Genomic DNA, 21,326 nt, shown 5'->3' with positions numbered 1-21,326 from the left:
AATTAATCTTGAATGAATATCTCTTAGGAAAGGACTGGTAATTAAACACCAAAAGTGAATCTTTTGAATGAATGAATGAATGAATCTCAGGTAAGGACTGGAATTTTAATACCAAAAATGAATAGTTTCCATGAATGAATCTCAGGTAAGGACTGGTAATCAATACCAAAAGTGAATATTTTGCATGAATGAATCTCAGGTAAGGATTGGAATTTTTATACCAAAAATGAATCTTTTGCCTGAATAAATCTCAGGTAAGGACTGGTAATTAAATGACAAATATTAATCTTTTAAATGAGTAAATATTGGGTAACAACTGGCAGTTTAATGACAACAAAAACTTGGTACATTTCCACCCAAAATGTTATTACTGAGCTGAAAAAAAATATTTACCAGAAATTACACAAAAATATTATCAGTCCTTACATGAGGAATTTCAAAAAGTCATTGTAACAGTCCTGATAGCTTTATGACAAATAATGCAAAGTGTGTGTGCAACATAATGGTTGCCACTTTATTTAAAAACAATTATGAACTAATGTCACATTACTGAATAATGTAGTTAAACTATTAGCTTTTACTAATTACTAACTGCTTACTCAACACAACTCATGTACTTACAAAACCAGACTCTTCTTGGGATGGTCATAATATTTCTCCTTTGTTTAGTTTGGTTGACTCCCTCTAGCATGTGTTTTGTCACCATGCTTTAGACCATCCTAGACCCTAACAAAATCAGATCTCATACATACAGTACATTCCATAAACAACAGCTTGGTTAGCTGAAAGGAATGTACTGGGTTCAAGGCACATTAAGCTTTACCAATAGCATCTGTGGCATGCTGTTTCGAAAATCATTGTCTTTTTGTTAATAAAAACAAACCTTAAATCAAAAGTAGACTACAGTTAAAATCTTACTATAGTACAGTAGTCTATATAGCATTGCTCCTGTATAAATGTTTAAATATGCAGATGTTTAAAAGTATAGCCAGAAAAGCTTAAAAAGCAAGTTTTTCCCATCAAGTTTTTCCAGTGGTCAGATGTACAAAGTACACATTGTGCTAAGTTTGCACGTTAAACTTCCATTACGGGACGTTGCCAAATAACATGACACACATTCATACTTCCTCTAGTCCCAAAAGCTATAAGCAGTCACAAGTAGTCTTGAACGACAGCCAAAGTGCATTACGTCTTTTCCTACAACCAGTGCCCGGGGGTAAACAGCAGAGGGGGAGTGTTTGATTGGGCTCGCAGGTGCCAAACATCTGTGTATGGCTGGAGGGTGTGGTGTGATGTCATCACCAGACGGTTGCTTGTCTGGAGCACAGGTGTTTTTATACACTGTTGTCAGAATGTTCGTCCAGCTGTTTTGAAGAGTGTGTCATCCATTTGACAGATTTGACAGCGAGAGCTGCACACTAAGCATGTCTCATAGTTTTGGCACCTTGGTGTCGAACTTAAAGTTCCAATAGTTGTCTTAGGATTTCAAGCAACTGTGTTCATAAAAACTGCGTAAAACGAGCCTTTGTGAAAGAATAAGGACTGAATTCTGACAATTCAAGTTTACTATGAATAGTTTGTTGTAGATCACCAAAAATATGGACACTTCCCATGAGGGCTTGGTTGTGTCCAGAAGCAGTTAGCAGAGCCAGTCGAAACATAGTGTTACATTCTGCATAGTTCTTCTAGCTGTCTGGGCCAAAACCCCCGGATGTGTCCAACGGTTTGTCTATTAGCAGTTAGGGTCCTTACATCTCTAAATTCTGCATGTGCAATTGCTTCACATTAGTTTTAAACAGAATTTTTCAGTGAATTGAATAAAAAGCAACAGTGTTTGCTTTTAAATATAGGCAGCATTATTACCTTTTAAAAAGCTTAAATTGTTACTTATGGTTATCAGCGAGAGTTATATATTTTTTGAAGAAAGTGGTGTTTGATTCTGCAAAATTTAGTATCACAATGCTAGGGGGTTGCTAGGGTGTTGCTATGCATTCCAGGTGGTTGATAAGTGGTTCTTTACAAAGAACTTATCAAGCTTTTAATTTGCTGGCTTTTACAGTAAGGTCCCTCCAGTATTTTACATTTTTTAAAGAATTTTAAATAATAATAATATTTAATGTCCTTTAAAGGCGCTCTAAGCGAATTGACGCGTTTTAGACCATAAAACATTTTTTGTTACATACAGCAAACATCTCCTCACTATCTGCTTGCTGCCTGTCCGCTGATCAAACTGTAAAAAAACGCGATCTCTGTAGACAGCCCAGGCTTCACAAACGGCAATAACAACATAGTGGCCAAACCTAGCATCAAAAAACAAAACAATGTGTTCCAGCCAATAAACGACAAAAAGGATTTTGGGGTGGGGGTTGGGCGCGTTCATGAAAGCACAGAAGGGAGGGGGAGGGGGAGGAGTTAGCTACGCCCTGTCTGTTTGAAAACAATTCAAACGTCAACAAAAACTAACGTCTCGCAGATTCGCTTAGAACGCCTTTAAGTAAGAAATAATTGATGACGGGCCAGGCCGTTGAATTATTAGAAAAATAATGCACACCTGAGGGGTGATGCGGCCTCTGTGCGTCTCTTAACAGCACTGTTATTGTCTCGGAAAATCGTCTGTCATGTTGTTTTTGTTAGTCTGTTAATACAGTTAACTATGCAAAGTGATATGGAACTGTAATGCGGTCAAGAGAGCTGCCTGGAACTACGTTCGCCATGCGTTTCCCAGAAAATAATTGCACACCTCAGAACGTTCATCACCCAATCAGATTCAAGCATTCAACGGACACGTAGTATAAATAATAATAATAATAATAATAATAATTATAATACATTTAATTTGATGTAACTTTATTTCAAAATATTAAAAGACCAATTGTTTTATTAATAATAATAATAATTTATTGATAATAATAAAATAAAAACTATTATTATTATTATTATTATTATTAATATAATAATAATAATAATAATACATTTTGATTTGTTAATTACATAGCCTACTAAAAGTGCTACAGCGTATTGCAAACATTTAAAATAAGTAAATGTTATACAACGACACCTTGGTAAATGACAACGATCAAAGCAACAATACCAATGATAAAGTCTTAATAAAGATTTATGAAGTGTTCACTGTTCAGATGCAAAACCCTCTAAGGGGCGGATCACACAGAATGTGTTTCTGGCAGTGGCAGGCGCCTTATTTTAATTGTTTTGTTTTTTGTATGGGCAGTGAGCGTTTCGTGCTGTTTATGCCCGCCGACTGTCTCATGTTTTTGCAGGAGTGCTCTGTGTGTCTGAAGTAAAAAAGTCAACTCTAAGCGGAAAAGCGCCCGATGTCATTAGCTTTTTTCCATTGCCCAATCGAATCAAATGCGGGGAGAGGCGGGCCTTCCGTTGTGGTGACAGAAGTTTACAGTGTCTTGGAATAACTGGAGACTGCACTCACTGGCTGCTTCCGAAACCGCATACTGTATAGTAGGTACTGAATTAGATGAAGTACCTACTTACTTGGCGTTAAAACAGTAGGTACTGTATAGTATGAATCCGGATAGTATGAATGAGATTCGGACGTACTACATCCGCCATGTTGCTACATCACGTGACATACGTCGTCATCACGTCATGTCATTTCAGCGCGAAAACAGCCGCGTGCCTCTTCTTCTTCATTGGATAACTCCTCGTCCGGGGCATCATGGGATAGTGAAGCGTCCATCGTATGCACACTGCAAAATCTAACCGGAAGTAGTAGGTCATCCGGGGTGCTTTTTGCATACTGTTTTTTGAATACAATGTATTCGGTCATACTACTCGCCTCGCCTACTGCTTTTCGCGTACTATATAGTACGTAGTAGGCGGTTTCGGACGCAGCAACTGTCTCCTGCGTGTTTGTGCACCTCTCACCCTCGATCAAGTGCCCTCTTTTTAAAGGGGACAGAGAATAAAAAAACATTTTTACCTTGTCTTTGTTGAATAATGGTAGTCTACCCACATTCACAAACATACAAAAAGTGCTAAACATGCTAAACATCTCAGTCTCATAGAAATTCCTCTTTTAGAAATGTCAGCCAGAAAACAACCCAATCTGAAAAACTGATGCTTATGACATCACAGGCATCTAACTGACCCTCCACTTTAAAATAATTGGCTACTTTTTTGAGTGGCAGCAAAGTCAGCCAATCAGTAATGAGATTGCAAGTTAAGCCGGTAGGGGGAGCCAAATAGGTGCAAAACCACTTGTTTAAAATCCCCCACCCTAATAGAGCTATCTGAGAGAGGTTTTTAGGAAGCTTCTAAGGCATTACAGACCCAAATAAAACATTTTTTTTCTACATGTCACATCACAGAACAAGGATAAATACCCCGTTCAATCATTCTATGTCACCTTTAAAGTTTCTGCTAATATGACAGTTAACAGCAAACCAAAGTTTCAAGAGCGCTCATGCTTTAATAATTTATTGACAGGACAGCTGCTTTAGCGGTAGCCTAGCAATACAAAAGAAAAAACCGCCTCGGTTACAGCGGGTTCTGTGTGATCGGCCCCTAACTGTGTCTGACATGTTTTCTCTTAAGTCTCTTATGTTTAGGTTCAGTAATTTCACTTTATATAAATGAAAAGGTTAAAAGTCAGTAATTAAAATGCCTTATTTTCACAAATGTCATTTCATTGGTTTTTGGTAGCAAAACCCTCTAAGTGCATGCAGGCTTTTTTGGTAAACAATGGCACTAAGATTACTACTTAGGGATTAAATATTATCCAAAGTAATAGCAATCACTAAAAATGACTTTGAATCATATTCATCTTTAGATGATTTTTAAGAACATAAGGAGCAGTAACAGTTCTTGATACATTCAAAGAAAAGAAGTTGTTTGAAACATCAATCAAACCATCATTAGTTGTTCCTAGAAATCAGTAAACCATACTCTTATGCTCAGTTATGGGGTTAAGAACCGTCTGTTCACCTCTTCATTCATTCTTTTTTAAACAAAACACACCACACCAAATAAGGAGAAGTGCTTCAGACTGAATTTGGACCAGGCCGTGCATTCTCACAAGTGGTTAGATATGAAGACGGGTGGGGGAGTGAAAGGGAATGTGTGTGTTTTGGGGAGGGAGTGACTTTGGTCGGGTTATGTAGAGCGGTCCAACATCGCTGGCAGCTATTGGTTTCAGGCAACATCAGCTTCATTGTTCTGCTCTCCTACATCTCCAGCTTCGCCTCCCATCCATCCATCCCTCTCACTCTGCTTTCAGCCCAAGGACCGAGAACCTAGTTTGTTTGTAGTCTCCTTAAATTTCAGATTTGACCTAGACCTGCAAACATGGAGGCCATCAAGAAGAAGATGCAGATGCTGAAGCTGGACAAGGAGAACGCCATCGACCGGGCGGAGCACGCCGAGACGGAGCAGAAAGCGGCGGAGGAAAAATGCAAGCAGGTTGGTGCCAAATCAGATTAAAATTCACATTTTAAAAACTTTCATGGGTACTTCCCTTTTAAAAAAGTATTCCCTATGCATCTAAAGAGTTTGTATTGGTACCGCATTGGTACCAAATATCTGGTAAACATATCTGTACCTAAATGGTACTAGGACTTTTTTAAAGGACATCTTGGGACCATTTTTCTGACAATGTAATCCATCAAGGATTCCAATAATGTTAACAGATTACCATAATTGATCTACTAATCTCTGTGTAAACATAAAGTAATGATTCTGCCATTATTTTAAAATCATTTCCCCCCTGTAATTTGGCTCCAAATGTGGTGAAAATTGACATTTTGACCCTATTTTCAAATGAGTGGATTATTTAGTATATATTTTTCTGTTGTATTTAATATTTTGGCTTTTTCGTCATTTAAGTATGACAGGGATGTTTCCAAATATCAAATACATTTTGGGGTCCTGTATACAACCCAAAGATTATTTTATGTCCAGATGACAATCATATAAATTCCTCATCGGGAAAAAAATGTGTGTGTTGCATTTACCTACGCCAGACAGCAGACGACTCCAGGCCGGATCTGCACCGAAGTCAGCAGCTCCGGTGCGGATCTGGCCCGGAGTCGCCTGCCGTCTGGGTCTAAAGAGAATCATAGAAAGTCAGTCTGGAAAACATTGAGCTGTTAGACTTAATGTTTGCTAACTGCCCACATACCTCAGTAAGTGAATATCACGACAAGTGAATCCATTAATATTTGTCCCACCATTTAAAAGGCACCAAAGGTTATAAATGGAAAAGATAAGTGGAGGTATCTGGAATACCAGCAGATAAACCCAGACCCCTTCTTGAAAATGAGAGCACAGCCAAACTGATAGCAACAGATTAGCAAAGTGTTTGTAAAGTCAACAGTCACCACCAACTAAAATTAAACCTACTTATCTCATGTACACATTAGAGAGTACGAAATAATACAACATTATAGCTATGCAATAAATCTGAATTTGATCAATATATTACGCTATAAGAAATATCAGTCACAATGCTAAAGTATAATGGGGGACATAAAGTACATCTTTGTACCTAAAGAAAGCATATTAGTACCTCAAAGGTATAACAAACGTATACATATCTATACCTATATGGTACACATCTTAAATGTAAGCATTCATTCTCTCACACAGCTGGAGGATGAGCTGATGAGCCTTCAGAAGAAACTCAAACAGACCGAAGATGAACTGGACAAATACTCCGAGGCCCTGAAAGACGCTCAGGAGAAACTGGAAATGTCTGAGAAAAAAGCCGCTGACGTAAGTGACGCATTCCTATAGTCTAGAGTTCAATAAAAGGGTCATCAGACCGAACCATGACAGATTCCTCTAGCCCAGGGTCCGAGGCCTTTGTTATGACGCTTGCACTTCCAACCGCTTCCTGTTGGTCTCACAGGCATTTAGGGCCCCACCCCAATGTTAGGACTCCCACCATAACGTTTGGAAATGAGTCGATTACCTCCCACCACCCTTCTTTTATGTACACATATTCTTCTTTTATGTGTATATGTGACCCTGTCTGTGAAATCCAGACTAAAGTCTCAAAGTCTCAGTCTTTGACGTGACCTTACACATTTGAATGTTTTATGTAGAAACATGCAGGCAGGATCACATATAATGTGTATACACATGCATATATTTATATACATATGCATGCTGGCCCCATACCAGGTTTATGACATCATTTTAAGTGTTGCGATGGGATTTATCTGGCAATAAATACATCAATAAAACATGTCAAGCCATAAATCAAACTTCATGACCTTTTTTTAAATTCTACAGTTCGGTTTTAAGGTGTACAATTGCAAATGACATCATTTTAAGCTGATATAAATCAAAGTCATCAGGTAGACTTAATGGCCACCACCTGTCGGAACGTGTTCGGCCTGGAGAATCTGTACTTCCGGATGTGAATTTGCTGTGATCACACCTGCACGGGTCTGAACTGGTACATCCTGTCCATCGCATTGATAAGCTCGGGTTTCTCCTATTGTGACCTCAAAGGAAATGAGCGCATAGTTCGAGAAGGAAGCTAAGGAGGGGCGAATAGGTTGTATGTAAATCCCAAATGATTCCAGATCCACTCGGGAAGGGTAAGGTTCCCTCTGATATTGCGAAACATAGTTTTGCGTCATGTTCGTTTAAGGATTTTCAATCATCCTTCTTTGTCATCCACTATAACAATGGTCAAATTGTGTACACCAGCTGTCTACCCTTTCGAAAAGTACAACTTTACAAAGTTCATATTAGTACCACAAATTGGTACCAAATGTATACATATCTTTACTTAATGGTTCTTATTAGGACCTTTTAAAAGGGAACTTCCTCAGTGAGGGGTACATGTTTTGAATACAAAACTTAATGTCACATCAGATCATATCCACAAACACAATTCTTCTGTATTTAAATAAATACTTGTAAAATGATTCAGTTTTCTCTGTGCTAAACTGAGAGGCATGAAACCGGGATCCAACTAGTTTGGGTTACTTGGAGCCTTTCCCTAAAAACTTTGCTTCGGACGAACCATATGTTATGCATTAGTGACTGTAAGCGAATTATTGATCTCAATTCAAAAAGAAGGGAAATAAATGGTGCACTTCAATGCGCGCGAGACTTTAAGATGAACGAGGGATTTCGAACGTCTGTTACTGATCAGTTGGAAGAACGGCAGGGGAGACCGGGGCTTCGGTTGCCATGTAGCAGCCCAGGAATTTCAAGAATGTAGGAAAAGAAAACAGAGAGGGCCATACTCCTGTGACTAATGAAATCAATGCTTCTAGATTCCTGCCTCGACAAAAGCAAACTTTGACGGAAATAAGCACATCAGAATTATTGTGCAACGTCAGGACTATTTAAATGTGGGGCTTGTACGTCACGGCGTCTCGCTAATAGAAATAAAAAAGCTGTAAAACTGAAATTTGGTCTAATTAGTTTGATTACTGACTATCTATGCTATTAAAAAATTAATGACAAAATAGAAAAAACAGCAAAAAAAAAAAAAACCGGTAATCTGTAATGTTAATACTTTACAGTAAGGTTGTATTAACATTAATAAATGCATCAGCTAATATGACCGCTAATGCTAATGTTAGTTATTGCCAATACAATTTTTCATGTTAGTTCATTGTGCATGAACTACTATTAACAACTTTAATAAAAAAATAATAATAATTTGTAAATGCTGAAATTAACATGTACTAAGATTAATAAATGCTGTAGAAGTATTGTTTATTGTTAGTTCATGCTAGCTAATGCTAATCTTATTAGTTTGATATATGGTAATAAATTAATATGGTCTTCAGACACGAAATGGATTTAGGACAAAAGGGGCCAAAAATGAAGAGGATTCCGGCGCGCCCCGCCCACTGTGACGTCACACTGAGCTCCTTTTTCCACGCTATTGGACGGTTGAGAGCGTAACTTTTCCTGCCTCCTTAAACTCTATCACACATCACATTCCAGATGACTCCGTTAGGCAGGAAAAACCTCCTGTGAAGACTTTTTAGGGACCAAACCTATTTAGTATTTATCCGAAACTCAAGTAAACAGAATCTGAAAGGTCTCGTTTAGTTTCTTTATTTTGCACTGGCCGTCCAGTTTTCGTTTTATTATATCGTATTTAACTTATTCTTGAAACTTTTTGCACAACTTTTTTGACTGAAGTCGCGGATTCTTGTTTGAAGTATTAAATAATATATAAAGTAGGTAACAAAATGACAGGTGTGACTTCTTTGGACGCGGTTAAGAGAAAAATCCAGACTTTGCAGCAGCAGGCGGATGACGCGGAGGACCGAGCCGTTGCTTTACAGCGCGAGCTGGACAATGAACGGGGACTCCGGGAGAAAGTAAGGAAAAAAAACTTGACTTCCTCTTGTAATTTATGTCTTCTGACTTCATTCGCGTCTGTTTCGCAAGCTCGTCTCTCCCATCCTGATCCTTCTGAGCAGACAAGCGTCTATAAAAAGCTGTCATGCTTCTTTGAAGAAGATAATTGTATGTTTAGGTGAACAGTTAGACCTGGATGTGAACGTGAGGATGTGGAAAGAAAGGCGTTGGTCCACAGATCTGATTGGTCCAACAACCGTTTTTACACACACACGTTTGACCTGCCAATAGCCCAAATGTTTGCCCAGAGCTGGTTTTACAGCCTTTTCTCAGATTATTTCGTTTCATAAACCGTTTAAAATGTTATAAATATTTTTAACTACTAAGCAAATGTTGTCTGTAAAGTAAAAAACGTTACTAGCAATAACTAGCCACAATAGAGTTGCATCCTGTCCGTCTGTATCATGTGTTTTTATCTATCTATCTGTCTGTCTGTCTATCTAGCATGTATGTGTCGGTCTGTCTTCCTATCTATCTATCTATCTATCTATCTATCTATCTATCTATCTATCTATCTATCTATCTATCTATCTATCTATCTATCTATCTATCTATCATGTATGTGACGTCTTATCTGTCTGTCTGTTTATCTATAATCTGTCTGTCTGTCTGTCTGTCTGTCTGTCTGTCTGTCTGTCTGTCTGTCTGTCTATCTATCTATCTATCTATCTATCTATCTATCTATCTATCTATCTGTTTATCTATCATGTATGTGTCCTGTCTATCTGTCTGTCTGTCTGATGTATGTGTTGTCTTGTCTGTCTATCTGTCTGTCTGTCTTGTATGTGTCCTGTCTGTCTATCTTTCTAACATGTATGTGTCATCTTGTCTGTCTGTCTGTCTATCTATCTATCTATAATCTGTCTGTCTGTTTATCTATCTATCTATCTATCTATCTATCTATCTATCTATCTATCTATCTATCTAGTATGTGTCGTCTTGTCTGTCTGTTTATCTATAATCTGTCTGTCTGTCTGTCTGTCTGTCTGTCTGTCTGTCTATCTATCTATCTATCTATCTATCTATCTATCTATCTATCTATCTATCTATCTATCTATCTATCTATCTATCTATCTGTTTATCTATCATGCCTGTCTGTCTGTCTGTCTATCTATCTATCTTCTATCTATCTATCATGTATGTGTCGTCTTGTCTGTTTGTTTATCTATAATCTGTCTGTCTGTCTGTCTATCTTTCTATCTATCTATCTATCTATCTATCTATCTATCTATCTATCTATCTATCTATCTATCTATCTATCTATCTATCTATCTATCTATCTATCATGTATGTGTCGTCTTTTCTGTCTGTTTATCTATAATCTGTCTGTCTGTATGTCTGTCTGTCTGTCTATCTATCTATCTATCTATATGTCAATCATGTATGTGTCGTCTTGTCTGTCTGTCTGTTTATCTTTTATCTGTCTGTCTGTCTATCTATCTATCATGTATGTGTCGTCTTGTCTGTCTGTCTGTTTATCTATAATCTGTCTGTCTATCATGTATGTGTCCTGTCTGTCTATCTATCTATCTATCTATCATGTATGTGTCCTGTCTGTCTGTCTGTCTTTTTCTTGTATGTGTCGTCTTGTCTGTCTGTCTGTCTGTCTATCTATCTATCTATCTATCTATCTATCTATCTATCTATCTATCTATCTATCTATCTATCTATCTATCTATCTATCATGTATTTTTCGTCTTGTCTGTCTGTCTGTTTATCTATAATCTGTCTGTCTGTCATGTATGTGTCCTGTCTGTCTATCTATCTATCTATCATGTATGTGTCGTCTTGTCTGTCTGTCTGTTTATCTGTATGTCTGTCTGTCTATCATGTATGTGTCGACTCCTGTCTGTCTGTCTGTCTTTTTCTTGTATGTGTCATCTTATCTGTCTACTTGTATGTGTCATGTCTGTCTGTCTGTCTATCATGTATGTGTAGTTGTCTGTCTGTCTGTCTGTCTATCTATCTATCATGTATGTTTCGTCTTGTCTGTCTGTCTGTTTATCTATCTATTATCTGTCTGTCTATCATGTATGTGTTTTTCTGTCTGTCTGTCTATCTATCTATCTATCATGTGTATCTTGTCTATCTGTCTGTGTGTAATTCTATCTATAATGTGTCTTTTCTGTCTGTCTATCTATCATGAATGTGTCTTGTCTATCTGTCTATCTATTTTGTCTGTCTGTCTATCTGTTTCTCTATCTGGGTTCCAACATACAACTTTTGTGTCATCTGAGACACATCATAAAACATCTAAAAAGTCTAGGAGCTTTTTAAATCTCATAAATTGCTTTTATTCCTATAATTAGTTGTCAATCTAATCATGATATTGATCCAACTACAGACTACTGAAGTCTTTCTTTGATGTCAAGATCAATTTGTAAGGATATTTTGTGATAGTCTCTCATTTAAAAAAACATGTTGGCATGGTTGAACTATAGAAAGATGCTCTCAATGATGATTTTACATCATGGTGCCACACAACTGTTTTATTTAGTCATCAGTGTTTCATACAGTAGTTTTAGAGTTCATCTTTTACATAGGAGACATAAAGGATATCACATCAGCCCCATCCCGAGCTCCCAGAGGAACTGGGTCAGGATGTTGGCTCTTGTTTCACATTTAAGTTTCCTGTGGACCCCCTTCTCATACTCAGATGACCACGCAGATATGCAGGAATCTGGCATTGCTAAAAAGCTGCTTTTCAGAAGGTGCCCCTCAAACCTTTAAAGATCAAAATCGTGTGATTTCAAATTTCAATAGTTTTTTATTACATTGCATTAAGTCAGTGGCCTCCATATATGTTACATTTTGAATACTTGGTCTTTCACAGTGACAGGACACTGTCTGACTTGCTTATGACAGGGCCAGACATGACCTTTGACCCTTCACAGTGGTGCTCGAAAACATGACACCATATGTAAAGAGTTTTGAATGTATGACTATGGAAGTCATTGTTTTGGTTACATACATTCCTCAAAATAGTGATTAAATTATGATAGAATTTGCATTTTTGGGTAAACTACACTTTTAAGGGCATCTTTACTACATTTGCTCTTTTTGCTTTTGTTTGATAAACCTTATTTTCACATGAGTCCATACAAAGGTCAATATATTGATAGTGTTTGCTGCCAAGTACTGCCAATCACAGGACATCAAGGCACCAAAAATTGGGCGATTCCACCAAATTTGAACACTAAATGGATAATTGGATGTCATTGTGGTTACAAATCTGTTCAGCGTTGATTTCTTTTGGGTTGGTCATTTGTCATCTCTGGTGGGAATTCGTTGTGTGGCGTGAATATAGCCGGCGTTTGGGTTTGTCACGTACGTGAGAAGCTGTCCAAGGCTGAAATCAGGCCCTGCATGTGACTATGTTTCTTAATAACATATGGCTTCATTTGCCTTTCAGTGATTTTAAATGTTTTTAGCATTTCATCACTAACATTCTCCTGGTCTTATTTGCCCTTATATGGCTTGCGTCTAAAGCAGCCGGAGAATGCAGTGACTGAGGAAAGGGCACGACGCATGGGGGAGTTTCCTGACCCCCGAACTGAATGAGTTTGTAGGGAGGGAAGAGGAAGTGGAGTGTGTCCATTTCCTCTGGATTTTCTTGCTCCTGGCCTCTCATTGTGGCTTTCCTTTTTTTAGAAAGGGTTAATACTACCTGACCTTTTGATATGTGACAAGTTAACAGCATTCTTCCTTTGAAATGCTGATTATATATGTGAATAAATGACCCCATTTTAATGTCAGTCAGACTGTCTGACTCAGTCATGAATCGCATATTCAAATGCTTTGTTGAATGATGTGTTGCGCTCTACAATTGAGTAATACATCATCTGTTTGTTCAGGCAGTTTTCAGTCACTGTATGACTGTCAGTACATAAAACTACTAGGCTGTGCATTATAGTGAGTTTTGTAGTACGTGGCCTGCATGCTTCGATTTACGATTTTGATTTATGTGTTTAATAAAGCTTAGACCGATTTATGCCATTCAGTATTAAACCAGATGTAAAAACGCCAGAATAAATATGTAGTATATTAAAGCCACAATATGTAAGATTTTTGTAAACCACTTGCACAGTGTGATATATTTAATGCAGTTGTGTACTTACATTATCCCAAAAGTTCCCAAGGATTTGTTAATCTAGAGAAATTTCTGTTTTAAATAATGGCACCCTTGTAATTGTCATCCTTTTAGTGACTTAAAGGGACAGTAAGTAGGGTTTTAAGTGTTTTATTAATCAAAATCAATGTCTTTATTCATAAATGTTCTCATTGGTGTCAAATGACCTCTGCCAGTGATCTGACTTTTCTTTGTAAGCTTAGAATTTCTTCTCTTTACTAACATTGAACGGGTAAGTCCAAGGAGGCTTCCATGTCGTTCAGCCGTATTGATAAACTGTAATAGCAGAGAGGGACAAAAAGCACTAGCCTACCAACGCGTTTCCACAAGCATTTTCATTCAGAACACGTGAAACAGCTGAAACGGACGAGGAGATCAGCGATTACATAAAGGCTACCGTAGTTGAAACACGCATTTGGAAAAGCGAGGCGCTAGAGAGCACTGTTCGTTTGAATGCAAAATACAATTTCACCACTCACCCTGCGTTCCAGTTCGTTTTTTTATGAACTTCCCTCGCTAACTTCCCTCAGTCTCGTTCACTCGGATGTACGTCATTGCTTACGTTGTACGAGTGCCCACTACTGCTGAAACACTTGAAGTGGGTTCAAATGGATCGCCCTAAGCCCTTAATCACATGGAAAGTGGAGACCACCCCCTCCATGAGCAAAGCGCGAGTTGCTGAAGTGACATCACAATCGTGTTGCATTGTGGGATATGAAGCTGCATGAAGTGTACATATGAAGCAGACTCGCTCCCTCGGTCAAAATCGAGGGAGCGAGGGTCTGTCCATACAAACTTCCCTCGTCTACTTGACGAAGTGGAACGCACTTCAAAATGGCGACAGGGATTCCCCCGAGGGGAAGTGCTTAGGGAAGTTCGCGAGTGTGTGTCTAAAACTGGAGTGGAACGCACCCTAGATGGGGGTAAATCCTACTTACTGTCACTTTAAAGTCGCAATGAAATTGAAATGAAAAATGGAATTTTGTTTTTTTTACAAATTACTTATCTGTGAGCTTCATTATTGAATATATCGATACGATCTCTCATTACTTCCGGTCATATGGTATGACAGATGGGCGGGGTCCGGGAAAGGATTGCAGCGATTAGCAAATAGCAACATGACCCAACCTTTTTACTTTCAGAAGCCATTATACATCACAACGGGGAAAATAAGATAATCGCTACTTACGTTTCATGCCAACTTTAATATCCGCGCTATCCTCCCTTTCCTGTTTTAGGAACTATGGCGACGAACGTGGACAAACGCGGAAGGTGCGATTATATAGCATCTAACACGTAGCTAATTCATTACGATAGCGCGTGAAATTCTAGTCATCGAGACATTCACACGGAAATTCACGTCATGGGAGGGGCTTCTGCGACTCCGCTAGCTTCCTGTAGTCATGTCACTACTAGAGCAAGCTCCTGATTGGTTAACACGGGGTGAACTAGGTGCGTGAATGAGGCAGAATCGCGTCTAAACACGTCGTTCGCACCGTGAGACCTCCAGCGCATCTTTACATTGACTTAACATTGAAATCACTCGCGCTTGACAGCTCTACAGCGGCTGATCTGAACACAGCATTAAACTTCCCATTTGTTATTGTGTAATAGCCACCTCTAGTGGTAAAAATCTACACATTGTGGCTTTAATACTACTTAGGGCTGGGTATTGTAACCAATGTAATTCTTATTAATATGGTTCTGATTCGATACCGCTAAGTTCTCAACCATGATCATCTGTCTTGTTTTGTTTCGAATGGAACAACTTAAAAGATGGCGACATCTTCAGGACGAGAGGTGAAGTTCAGATAATATCCACACATAAACAATCGATTAAGAGATTTTGGTTATCAAAATATCAAAAGCTCAGAGGTCTCTTTTTTCTTCCTAGAAACTCTAAGGGGCGGTTTCCCGGACAGGGATTAGCTTAAAACAGGACTAGGCCTTAGTTTAATTAGGACATATAACTAGTTTTAACAAACATGCCTTACTAAAAACATTTCTTGTGTGCATTTGGAGGAAAAACAAAGATTACTGATGTATTTAAGATATGTCAATGCATGTTATTTTCAGTTTGGACAGCTTTAAAAAAAAATGTGTAGTCTAGGACTAGTCTAATCCCTGTCCAGGGAAACCGCCCCTTAAAGTTTGAGAGTTTTTGGCTGCCAGATTTTCCAACTATTCTGACAGAATTGCATGCTTGCTCAATCCACACTGTTAGGAGCCGTGTTGATATTTGTCATAATTATACTGCAATTATCAATGCGGTAAGTGGGTAGTCGGGTCACAGAGTAAGTGCTACAGAGGCACCATTGTGCTAAATCTGAGGCCAGTCTTTGTTGGGTGGCGGTCGTAAAGGGTGAAAAAATGTTTTGCTTGAGCCTGATTGTACAAACAATGTTCAAGTTGTAGTATAACGACATCATAATTCCCACACCATTTAAAAATGTTTTAACATTATTTTATACCCCAAAGGCATACAGTGTTAACCTTATTTTAAAAGTCTATATATAATTGGTCCCAAAACATTAAGAAAATAGGTTGTATTAACCTTGGACCTTTCCTGGTCATTAGGCTGAGGGTGATGTGGCGGCCCTGAACCGCAGGATTCAGCTGGTGGAGGAGGAACTGGACCGGGCACAGGAGAGGCTGGGTACCGCACTTCAGAAACTGGAAGAGGCAGAGAAAGCAGCCGATGAGAGCGAGAGGTCAGTTGAAGTCTTATGCTTATGTCAATTCATTCATAAAATATTAGTGGAAGCAATAAACGGCCTTAAACGTTTTTGCATCATTAAAACCATATCTACAAGTGCTTCTAAAGTGAAGCATTGTATATAAAGTTTTACCACAACAACGTTTTAAGAGTTCTCCCGAGTGAAGACTTCACAATTGAATACACTCCATTGATTTAACCATTTCACATCCAGAGGTATAAAGGTCATTGAGAACCGTGCCATGAAGGACGAGGAGAGGATGGAGATCCAGGAGATGCAGCTAAAAGAAGCCAAGCACATTGCAGAGGAGGCTGACCGCAAATACGAAGAGGTGAGTCACAAACATCTGGAATAACTCCCAACGCTTGCAGATGTTCGAAGCCCATTATCTAAACGTATCCGTATCTTCTACAGGTCGCCCGTAAACTGGTGATCCTGGAGGGCGAGCTGGAACGAACCGAGGAGAGAGCCGAAGTCGCAGAAATGTATAAACGGCTTATTCTTGTACTTTATACATTTACAAATACACTAACGTGTTTGTTTGTGATTGGCTGGTTAAAACATTGTGTTTTTTCACTTGTGTGCTTTCAGCAAAGCTAGCGATTTGGAAGAGGAGTTAAAAAATGTTACCAACAACCTTAAATCTCTTGAGGCTCAGGCGGAAAAAGTAAGCAAACGGCTACTTAGCATCGGAGCTTGGTCACAAAAATGGCAATTTCGGAGTATTTTACTTTAAGTGGCTTAAAAATTGGGGGACATTACTTGCATTTGACTTGCTTGTGTGAAGCGGTTCGCTTGTAACATTGTTGTGTATGATTCAGTACTCAGAAAAAGAAGACAAATACGAAGAGGAAATCAAGGTTCTTAGTGATAAGCTGAAGGAGGTAAAGCCAGACAAAACTAAAAGTTACAGATAAGCAGCCCATCATTATCCTGAATTTCTCCTTAAACTTCCTCATTGTGTTTATCAGGCCGAGACCCGTGCAGAGTTTGCGGAAAGATCAGTGACCAAACTGGAAAAATCCATCGACGACCTGGAAGGTACGAACGCGTTAACTAGCTTGTTTAAAAGCAGTCTGGGTTCTTTTTAAACAAGTACTGTGGGAAACAACTAGTAGATTTGTTTTATCCAGTTGGTTTTAGTAAGATTCATTTCTCAGTAGGGTTCACAAACATCCCTGCACATCACTTTGCTTTGGTTTTAATTATTTCATTTAATACTTAAGATATACACGGTTTCATCGGATGCACGTGTGGTGACGCGATATGCGTCTGGTCCGAACTTTACTTCCGGTTTCAGGTTTTTTTTAATGGTCTGACTAGTTACTAAACTTAACTCTTGAACAAATACCTCGTCCAAAATAAAAAAAATTGGTTTCCTATGTAATCTACGTGTTGTTAAAATAAGTTTAAAGGATTTTGTTGTTATTTATTCTTACCGGAGTTTACCGGAAGTTACGTGTTGACCACGAAAGCCGCTTGTTTATTTTGTTAATGCTGAAACCGTCTATATCTTTGCCTTAATGTCCTCATTTGTTGCTCTCAAGTCTCATGATTTGGTTAAATTTTTACTGCCAATTAGCCGGTAAACCACAAGCCTGTATGCTTCATTGCTTATTTTCATGAGCTCTTTCTTGTCTATTAACTTTCTCGTTTCTTTGTTCTTCTCCACGTTGGTTTCTGTCCATTGCTGCTTCTCATCCTTTGCTTTCCCGCATCTCCTGCCTACCTTCAGATGAACTCTATGCTCAGAAGCTGAAGTACAAAGCCATCTCTGAGGAGCTGGACCATGCTCTCAATGATATGACCTCGTTGTAGATGCATCTCTGTCCTGTTCTTGCTTTCTTAAATTTCATGCCACCTATCTGCCTTCATTCCGTGTGCCTTGCTTATGTCTCAATAAAGCACTCTCATTGTCTCATTTCAGACTCTCAGTCTTCTGTTCTCTGAATCTAGGTTCTTAAATAAAGATATAATACTGGAACCCCTAAGCAACAACTCTCAACGTAACCTGTATTGGTTTATTTTAAATGTCAAATAGTTTAAAATTGAATGCCATGGAGTACCAGTGTAGATTAGTTTTTAAAGCCTTTGTCATGTGGTATTCAGAGATCCACAAAGGTGAGGTTACAATATGTTTTAATCATGATTTGGTTTAACTGTGTATATGTAATGTCTTTAATCATCACTGTTTTACTAACTGAAATGTTAACCAATGAAAGAGGTCATTTTTTGTGTTTTCTTTTCTAACACAGTTATGTGCTAATGAAAATTACCATAGTTTTACAACAGTAACCAAATTTTAACTGTGGTATTGTATTTGGTAAAACCCTTGCAAACACAAGACTGTCAACTCTGTTACTGTCAAACTCTATTACCAAGGTAGATTAACATTGTTGACAGTGATGTCGCACTGCAAAAACTGATTTTACTGTCTACACAACAACAATCAGCGTTTCTTAAAATCCTCACCCCGGCAGGGGTTTTCAAAAATTTTCGGTTTCAGTGCCCTGATACTGCGTTTTTTAGTGGACGAACGGCTGAACTGCGTAAAAAGTCACGGTTATAAAAATACCCATGTCCGTGTGGACTAGTTCGTATGCACAGCCTTGCAAAGCATAGGTCTTTTGTACTGTATGGTGTCATGTGCACTGTACACGGACCCTTGCATACACGTAAAAAATAGACAATACTTCAGGTTTTACTCTACGTAAGGAATAATTGACGACAGCCATTGAATTATAAGAAAATAATGCACACCCAAGGTGCAATGCGGCACGAAGCGAAGTGCCGTTACACCGCGGGTGTGCATTATTTTCAAATAATTCAAAGGACCGGAGTCAATTATTCCTCTTATACCACGGTTACCACAAACATTGCTCTGGTGCCTATTTTTAAGACATTTGAAGAGTTAGGTGTGCGTTTATAAGAAATTAATGCATACCCACGGAACATTTCTCAGCCAATCAGAATACAGCATTCAACATACCCGTGGTATAACTTGGTATTAGAGTTTGACAATAACAAAATTAACACTGACTAATGCTGCATACTCACCAAAGGCAAAGCATCGCGTTCCTCGCTCTAGATTACTCATGGGATTTACCTTCGTGTCATGCAAATCTTTCACTTGAGTTGAATATTTTCAACTTACGCAAAGATCCGTTGGAGGTAAATAGCGTGTTTTTGCAGCAATTTTTTGTATTTGCGTCTTTGCATTGACTTTGTATGTAATCTACTCGCACAAATCGTTGAATTCGTGTTTGGTGTTTACGACACATAATATTTTGACAACAGGAAATCATAATTTTCAGCTACAGAAAACATTGTTATTGGCTGTAACATCGTGTGATCCATGACAATGAGTACCAAATTATTAAAATAATTTAAAATAAAACCATTAGAAAAAAAAGGAAGAAAGACAACAATGACTATGGACACCAAATATATCTGCAAGTATATAATCACCGACTAATTCACCATCGTGTTTCCATAGTAACCATAGTTTTGCCATCACATTTGCTGTAAAACTATGGTAATACAAACGGTATAAACATGATTACTACTACACTTTTTAATTTTTCTAAGTGAAGAAATAGAGCACCACCCCATGGCACTTAACAACAATTTTATAATTGTTTGTAAATGTTTATTTAAAAAAAAATCAAACAAACTAATAACTTTACTTTCTTTTAATGTTTAGAAAAATTATCTACAGCTAAAGAAGAAAACCTCGGAATGCATCAGGTGCTGGACCAAACGCTTCAAGAGCTCAACAGCTTGTGAGATGTGAGAGAAACAACGTCCATTTTACACAAAAGCCTACTTACCCAAGTCCCTTTTCGAGCAGTCAAGTCCTGTTTCCTCACAGAATAATAATTTTGTTTTTGTTCCCGAGTTTTTGTTTTGATTTTACAATATTTTATCCTATCAAGTGTGACTTCGTTTGCATACGAAGCTGAGGTAACGCGTTACCAAAAATAGTTAAAGCAACACTATGTAGTTTCCATGTAAAAATGACTTACGGCTCCCCCATGTGGTTGAAAAGTGCAACAGTGCCTGGTATGAGACACTCTTTTGCAGGCAGGGGGAGGGGCGGGGCTGTGTGCTCTACCCTCCACCTCGACTTTCAGAGTGTGCTTGTAGCAGCTAGGAGGCTGCTCAGGTTGCAGCAGCAGTAGAATTTGTCTAGTTAAGAGTTGTTCTATCACTGAAATAATTTTAGAGTCATTATTTAAAGGTTGAAAAACTACATAGTGTTGCTTTAACAAACCGAGCCGTTACTTCCTCATACACATTTCCAATTCCCTCAAAAACAAAACTATAGGTATCTTAATAAGTGCTATACCTAATGGAATATGTGGTCGTGAATTAAAGCAAAATAAATACTAGTTAAATACAATCCTTTCCCGGTTAAATGAAGACGTGTGTCATTTCTCCACAGTCCCCGTCCATTCTGTTATGTGTGTTTATCATCCCACCTACTGGAAACATTGTGAACTGCAGTACATTGACATTTTGCTCTGATTGATGTTGAATTACTATTTGAAACTTTTGCATTACCTTTATTTGTTTTTATTTGAAGTATTTTATTTGAATAATACCTTTGTGTTCTGATGCCATGTTTTTTGCATCATGGTGTACCTCGGAGTACCATGCAAATATGCGTTTTGGTAACATCTTTATTAAACATATGTCTATACATTACTAGGCCTTAACAGTTAATGTACATTCAGATAAAAGATTGTTATTCATGTTTTTTTTTTTTTACATTATTTTGTTTTTGAATGTACATGAACTGTTAACAAAAAATTAAAGTTGAAAGCCACCACAAAATGGGGACCAAAATAAAGACCAAACGTTTGAGTTTTACAGATTTTGTTGTGAATGCAGTTGCTTTTTCTGTCAATTGAGTGTTTTAAAATGCCTCAGAAATGTCATTTTTCACTTTCTTTAATAAATTTGTATAAAACTTAATGTGTATGTGATTGATATTTTGTGAGAAGCTGTGACCTGGGACCACAAAAAAATTTAATATTGAGAAATTTGCATTTAAAGTTGTCCAAATGAAGTCCTTATAACTGCATCACTCACAAAAAAATAACGTTTCC

General features: G+C 38.1%; 1 protein-coding gene across 4 annotated transcripts; it reads left to right on the top strand.

Annotated features, from left to right (window-relative positions):
• Nucleotides 1-5,125: 5,125 nt before the first annotated feature.
• On the top strand, nt 5,126-20,198 carry tpm4a (tropomyosin 4a). 4 transcript variants are annotated; one of them, XM_065244715.2, is made up of 9 exons: nt 5,126-5,433; nt 6,619-6,744; nt 16,076-16,209; nt 16,429-16,546; nt 16,630-16,700; nt 16,807-16,882; nt 17,037-17,099; nt 17,187-17,256; nt 17,951-18,248. In XM_065244715.2, exons 1-9 carry the CDS (start codon nt 5,320-5,322, stop codon nt 18,031-18,033), a joined length of 855 nt encoding a protein of 284 aa, XP_065100787.1. In that variant the 5' UTR covers nt 5,126-5,319; the 3' UTR covers nt 18,034-18,248. The 4 variants fall into 4 exon arrangements, with proteins under 4 accessions (XP_065100787.1, XP_065100773.1, XP_065100796.1 ...); XM_065244701.2 differs by lacking the exon at nt 17,951-18,248 and adding an exon at nt 19,919-20,198 and having other exon boundaries at nt 5,134-5,433; XM_065244724.2 differs by lacking the exons at nt 5,126-5,433; nt 6,619-6,744 and adding an exon at nt 8,909-9,329 and having other exon boundaries at nt 17,951-18,229.
• The last annotated feature ends 1,128 nt before the right edge of the window (nt 20,199-21,326 follow it).

This window comes from Paramisgurnus dabryanus, chromosome 24 (assembly GCF_030506205.2).
Source record: "Paramisgurnus dabryanus chromosome 24, PD_genome_1.1, whole genome shotgun sequence".
Taxonomy (NCBI): Eukaryota; Metazoa; Chordata; class Actinopteri; order Cypriniformes; family Cobitidae; genus Paramisgurnus; species Paramisgurnus dabryanus.
The sequence above is the reverse complement of the archived record's forward strand: the minus strand, read 5'-3'. Positions and strand labels throughout refer to the sequence as shown.